This window comes from Corvus brachyrhynchos, unplaced genomic scaffold (genome assembly GCF_000691975.1).
Source record: "Corvus brachyrhynchos isolate BGI_N302 unplaced genomic scaffold, ASM69197v1 scaffold255, whole genome shotgun sequence".
Classification (NCBI taxonomy): Eukaryota; Metazoa; Chordata; class Aves; order Passeriformes; family Corvidae; genus Corvus; species Corvus brachyrhynchos.
This window is the reverse complement of record NW_008238358.1, coordinates 8,849,642-8,856,942: the sequence shown is the minus strand read 5'-3', so window position 1 is coordinate 8,856,942 and position 7,301 is coordinate 8,849,642. Positions and strand designations below refer to the sequence as shown.

The 7,301-nt window shown below is 36.1% G+C and overlaps 1 protein-coding gene across 1 annotated transcript in view; it reads right to left on the bottom strand.

Annotated features, from left to right (window-relative positions):
• SLC38A11 (solute carrier family 38 member 11) overlaps positions 1-7,301 on the bottom strand; it is a 24,411-nt gene that overhangs the window by 2,664 nt on the left and 14,446 nt on the right. Inside the window, exons 7-10 of the mRNA XM_008634809.2 lie at positions 4,440-4,510; positions 3,448-3,609; positions 1,625-1,737; positions 826-957 (exon numbers count right to left, since the gene is read on the bottom strand). Coding sequence (XP_008633031.1) covers positions 826-957; positions 1,625-1,737; positions 3,448-3,609; positions 4,440-4,510 — 478 coding nt within the window. The remainder of the gene's footprint in view (positions 1-825; positions 958-1,624; positions 1,738-3,447; positions 3,610-4,439; positions 4,511-7,301) is intronic.

The window sequence follows — 7,301 nt, the reverse complement described above, 5'->3', positions numbered from 1 at the left end:
GCTGCCATCTGTGGTGAAGAGCCAAAAGACAATTCTGCTGGACAGAATCCCAGCTGAAAAGACAGATCACCTTTCTTTCACATGTAAATACTCTGTCTATTCATTTTTCTCTACTGCTGGATATCAAGACTGAACGATCTTTCTAAGCACAATTATTACAACCAATAGATACCTACAGCTGTATGGTAAAACTGTCTCTTAAAAAGGAAAAGAAAAAAAACCCCACGAGATAGGAGCCTGGCTATCATCTTCTATTTGTAACGGAATAAAGCTGTCAGCTTGACTATTGACTAAATGCTTAGGAAAAAAACCCCACTACATTGATGGAATGCTTGCTTTTGAGGGAGCTGTATATTTCCAGCGACCATCTCTGGTCTTGCTACTACTGGTTCTTTCTTTCTACCTCCCTTTGTTTTTTGCCTCTTTGGCCCAAGGCAGTCACTAGAATCTGGCCCAGCATTTAGTAATTTTCCAACTTCATCAGAAGCAGGGACTAGAGAAAGAAATGCTAAATTCAGTACCACTATACAGTCTGGATGAGTACTTTAGTAATTTCTGCTGTGGTTTAAATACATTTGGTAAGTCATAGCCTCTTGCCATATCTACAAAACTGTTCTAAAACCCTCCCCAACCATATGAATTTTACTTCTTAACTTCCTTTCACCTTTAGTTATCTGATTTTGAAGCAGTGAGTAATTCCTTCTAACATTACTACTGACTACTATGTCAAATTACATGAGATCTGCAGCAGAGCTATGGATTTTATAAAGCTCTGTTTTATTAATAAGTGATTTATTAAATAAAAGAGTATACAGGTTCACTTACATTCAGCTCTAAGACCATTCCAAGGCAATCATACATCAATGATACACCAGTCGCTACAGCAATGATAACTACTGTCATAACAACATGGAAAACTGTTGAGAGGTTCCCATGGAAAAACACATTGGCAATCACCTGAAACAGAACCACAATTTTAAACCTTGATTTTTCTCCTTATGTTATGAAACAGCTTACTCCAAACCTTCTAACCTTAGGAAACAAAAGGAATGGATGAGAAAACACTGGCTGAATTTTACTTACCTTGCTTCAAGAAAACATCTTCATCTGCTTCCAAAAATAACTCATAACAATCATTACTAAAATTGCAGAACACTTGCCAGATTGACTTAGTTATGCCTGTAGGATTTTAGGATTTACTCTTTTCTCAATTGCCCATTACAGAATAAATCCACTTACAATTATTTATTGAATAGATGGATTTCCTAGATGGAGATACTTCTAAAAAGGAAAAGTATTAAGCATGAAAAGTATGCTTTTTTGGCTATTCTCAACACAGTAACAACAATGTCATTTATGCCAAACTTGGAATTTTAAGCAGTCCTGATATTATTAAGTAATTATTAATATAATACTAATATTATAATGAATGTAAAACAACATTCTATGGCCAGTGTCTAAACAGTACAACTAGTTCCCTGTACTCATTGCATGTAGTGGGATAAAATATGCTGCTATTTATCACAGATGAACCATAGACTTCAGCTACAATATGTATTAATAATGTGAGAATATTATTAATATGTAACAACAGTGTTAAAGGGAAAATGTAATAAATTCTTACCTCTCTGGTCACAAAACATTCAAGGGGGAAGGTCAAAATTACAGTAACTCCATAACAAAACCTTCCAAATGTAGCAAGGTTGTCATCTCTACAGTAGTTTTCAAATATATCTCCTGAGGTATAGCAAAACACCAATTAGCTTGAACTTCACATCATTTACCTATATTTGCAACTTGAAGTGCAGGTTACTGGAGTAACTGAGATTTACTGAACCCCTCTTCTGACATGTAACTAGAAACTAGTTACAGTCACAAGTTACATCCAGGAGCAACTTTCAGCTTATCCTGCTGGTAGCAGGGTCTTTATCTCAAGTAGCATTTATCTCCAAAAAATATTTTCAAATATACATATCAGAATTTGTCATCTGTTATCTTCCCCATACCATAGATTTTGTATGAGATGCCAGTGTTTGATTAAATAAATATGTGACAGATTCAGAAAGAAAGCTTATGTGTAAAAGATACATTTTCCCTAAAAATGTAACTCCTAGAACGACAATTACACCAAAAAAAGGTGAGAGAGTTACCTGTGGAGAACTGCATTTCTCTGATAGTATTTAATCACAGCTAATAAGCTGTAGAGAAGAATTTCAAATATTCTGACCCCAAAAGCCCGTTATAAACATATATGGTTTATTACCTAGCAAATCTTATATCTAACAACAAAAGCATCACTATAGAATTAAAATCATCTTGCTTGGTGTTTACCACAAAGAATCTGTAATAATGATCTCTGAGGCACAAGAGACAGTGCCAGACAGTGATCAGATGAACTATCAGGTCTTTTTTATGCGAATACGATGCTGTTTTATGATTTACTACTTTCAGGATCACAATGGCACTGAAGAAGCAATAAGGTGTTAACTTTAAACAGCCAAAAGATTTTGACAGGGGAGACAGAAGGGGAGATGGAACCTGCTTATACAAGAGTCATACTGAGGGGAGCTGCAGGCAGAGCTTTCTATACCTGAAAGGTCTCAACCAACCTAAACTCGGTCTACCTAGAGTACTTCTAGGACAGTGACTTACTTTGCTGGAGTAAGCACTGGAGGCAGGAGAAAAGGACAGATAAACCAGGAATCCCCATCCTACAATTTCTCTGTTCTCAACTAAATGCTGCTGCTCATCAGAAAAGGAAAAAGCTTGGAAGCCTTCTCCTACAATCCAGAATGTCACTATGAAGTAACAGAAAAGATGCTTGCTTACAAAATGTGCATTTTTCCTGAAGTAAGTAATGCACTGAAACCAATTTACACCTTGTTCTTATGAACATACCTTTTTAACTTCAACAAAATGTTAAATAGCATGATGCAACATTAATTATATATATTTATGTGTATTCATATACCCACAGAGGGGACAGTAGGATTAATAACAGCAGAACAGCTGCTGCAAAGATAGGAAATATCTCTAACTCTAGGATGCTGTAATAGCACATACAGGAAAAAAATGTAAGAAAATATACAGGAATATATACCAGATATTCTGAAGGAAATTTTTGTTCTTACTGCTCTCTGCTGCTGGACCATGTGGATAACTCATAGCTGTTTAGTCCTCAAAGTGTTTTGATGATGGAAGTATTCAAAGGGGACTTCCACTGGTGAGATTTATGCTTGAGAATCTGACTTCTATTAGCCTGGAGCTGACGTTTTTGTATCCCGTTTTGGTTATTGGGTAACTATGAGGAATGTCCTATTTCTGTCCAAATATATTATGTTTTTTGCATTTTTACAGTCACCAAGATGTTTACAGAAAAAATCAGACAGCAAGGCAGAAATGTAAGGATTATAGCAAGTACCAAGATTGAGGGATCAAGCAGTTTACCTTCTGTGTATCCTGTAAAAGTCATATATCCACAGGCAGCGAACACTACACTGATGACAAGAGCAAGTGAGACAGACATATGTGTGACTTGAGACCAGTTCTTTAATGTGGGTTCTTCCAGAGACCCATATATTAAAAAGCTGTTATGATGGCAGATGAATGCTGAAAAACACGACAGTTAAAGCAAATATATGAATTCATGCATAAATGCATAGAGACACAGCACTGTTTGAATCCACTCATTATTAAATACAAACATTAATCTTGCAATGAGTGGCAAAGATAAACGGTTTGAACCTTTGCTTGCTTAGTTGATTTGATGAAGGTTTATATTCATCCCAAGATGATTCTGATTACATTATCCTTAAATGCTATGCCATTTCCCACCCTCCACATCTCCATTCCACAGCTATTTCCTCTTCCTGCTCTCCTTTTACTTAAGAACCCAGCAGCAGATTTGAGAAGTTTTTTTTGTTTTTTTTTTAAATCTACAGAGCCATTTGCTACTTTTAGACTTCATATGGCATCCATTTTTGGCAGCAGCAAGCATTGGGAAGCCTCAGATTATCACAACATTAACAAGAAGTAATATACCAGATCCTGCAGGCAGGAACAGATTTCAGAATGAGGACTTTTCTGTTAGAGGTTACCCAAGGGAATGCAGAACGAATCCAGCCCCCTCAGTTTATCAGTCAGACTAACCCATTGATGCAGGTGCTTTAGGATGACCTGCACAGGTGAGCTGGATTCACATGCACACTGTCCCTGCTACAGTGGCAATAGCCTCTAGGGCCAAATGGACAATGGATGAGGTTAATGTCTTACACAGTAACAATGACATTCATATGGATGAGTCAGTCAATTTCTTTTTTTTTTCTCTACACCAGCGTAACATGAATATTTAAAAACCAAAAAAATTCTTGGTTCAAAATATTAAGTGATTTCTTACAATTGATCTTAATGTTGAAAAAAAAACGGAAGAAACCACTTACCAAATGACATCACCCCAATGGCTTGTACTGCATTTGATTTTGCAAATATCCATGCATTTTCTGATTTGGGTCTAAAACAGACATTTTAATAGATTACCCTCTTTTCAATTATCAGTTATTAAAAATTACTCAAGTAATATGCTGTAATGCAGAACTGCTGCTAGACAGATCTTCAGAACCCTCTGAAATAGCCCCAGTGTTTATCAACAAGTTGAAACCAGGGAGATACCTTTCTCACCTCCCTTGTTTTGATTAAAGTATTTCTGTAACTAGTGTTTATAGTCAAAAATGTCAGCCTGTTTCAGTTTCGTAAACAAGCTCCTCAAGTCAGCATATACCAAGAAACAGCAACATGGAGGGTAAAAGCTGTTACTGATCCTGACTAAGGTTATCTCAACTGAAAACATCCTCTGACTATTTAGAGGCAATTTCTAGCTTTGAATTTAAACATGTAATCCAAGCAGTCTAGAGATACCTTCTTACTAGGCTACAAATCAAGTGAAGCAGTTTGCCTTTCTTTACACCTGTTCCTCATAGTAAAGAGATTCTGCTACTTCCCAAAAGATAAAAGAAAGTGTAAGAGAGTACATGGAGACTTTTACAATGAGGAAATAATGTCATATTCCCCACACCCCCTCCTCTAAGATATGCTCACAGATTTGGACCTGCAGCAATTGCAATGCTTAGAGGAGGACCATCAGCAAACTTTGTTAAAAACCATTTACTACATGAACTTGGAATAAAGAGGCAAAAAGAAAAAATAGGGAGGGACACAAAACATCCTTTTCCAGAAATACAATTTGCTAAAAACATCAAATGAAATCCACAAGCTAGTTAAATATTGAATTTGTAATATTAAAGCACAGACAATGAAAAACAATCCAGAGAAGATTGCTCTTAAAAAGTTGGCTGCTGCTAACCTTGATTGCTCTGTTTTTATTTAGAGGGAAAGCTGCTGCCACCTGAGGCTTTAGCTGCTCTTTTCCTACTGCCCTAGGAAGCAGTATGGCACTCAGCCCAGTTCTGTGAAGGTAACAATGGCAGCGTTCTCTCTCCCTCTCTTTTGGTGATCTCTCCCTCTTGCTGGTTTTCACAGCTGCAGTGGCATATGCTATGCCAGGTTTCAATGCTTTCAAGTGTCTAAGTTACACCTTCAGCCCCTAAAAATAAACAAATTTTTAAAAGTAATAATAATAATTTTAAAAAGTAAAAAAAAGTTGCAGTTTCCTCTTCCAGAACTCATATCTTACTATTTCTTGAGTTCAAATAGTCAATCCTTCCTTTTTCATATTAATAAAACCCAGACTTACAGTACCTAATGCACATTTAGTTCAGACTTAGAGCAGCTTTTCAGCTCTTAAGCTGTGGTTGCTAAGCTTAACTTTAAAGTGAACAGAACCTGAGCATAAAATCAAGTTCCTTTTTTTGTCCTCAGGTGCAGAATATTGTTTTGAACTGCTGTAACATACTGCTTCAAGCCTTAAGCAGCTGAGTATGGCCCTCCTAAAATACCCTCAGACTCAGCATGTAGATGTAAAGTACTAGGGATAAAATAGAGCTATCTGGCATTTATCTTGTGAAATAGGAGTTCTGACCCTCTACAGATGCTGTTGCTCCTTACTTAGGCTCCCTTAACTTGATGCCACTGATTTCAAATCACTACCCCTAGAGATGAGTCTGGAAAATTAATATTAATAATTTTTAATGTATTTCAGGAAAACATTCACATCTGATTGGAAAAATTTCAATACTACTTCAAAATAAAAAGAGTATAAAGGAAGCTAACACTGCATTTGTTCCATTCTGTAACCACTAGAGGTCAGCTTTGATAATAAACATGCAAAATGGAAGTTTGTTTTATATTTTCCTTTGACAGCAGAATTTATCAGTTTTGACTCTTTTCTAGTAATAATTAAGTTACATTATCTAATACCTTATAAATCAAAATATTTTTAAATGCATGGAAATAAGGAATAGTTTTTGTGTGAAACACATTTAATTTCTGTCAAAATGGTACATCCTGTGCGATGTTATAGCTATTTCATGAGCTCCTACAAATACAGATTTGAAAAAGAGAATTCAGAAAGCACATAAATTTCACTTGAAACATTTTGAATACCGAGGCCAAATAATTTAAAAAACCAAATCACAGTAACTGGTTTTTCCCTCGCACAGTGTTAGCTTATGCACTAGCAATATGCAAGAGACCAAGATAATTGCTTTGCTTTATGGATGAATGGCAAATCAGATTAGGAGTATTTGAGGAAAAAATCCAAAAGAACAAAATCCTGCTTACTTAGCAGCCTAAGAAGATAAATTCCTTCCATTCTAGTTGCAGAACTGAGGAACAATTTCAGATCCCTGATTTGAATGCTACCAGCAGTTTGTAATGTCCTACAATGTATGCTGGTACAGATGTGCTGTTTTCTACACTCATATACTGCTGCATGTGCTTTGAAGAACATTTTCATATTGTGGGAATAGAGGGATCTCATGCAATGAAAGTACACAGTAAGAAATATAATTTCTGAGTGTTTGGAAATAAGAGTCAACAGCTCTAGAGCTGTGATCACATCAATAAGAAATTACCCCCAAGTTCAGTCTGCAGAACATACAGACTTATGAAAAACTCCTGGGAAAGGGTACAGGTGACATGAAAGTTAGAAAGACTCAGAAAAAGAAAACTGTGTCAGAAAACAGTAGGTGTTAGTTATGGAAGAGTCATATAGTGAACAATCACATAAAACCACTCACAAGTCTAACTTGTGGAACTAATGGAAACATCATCTCTCAAAGTAAACATACACACACTGATATAAATATATACATCTCTGTAGGCAGCTGCATACACACACTGAAAGA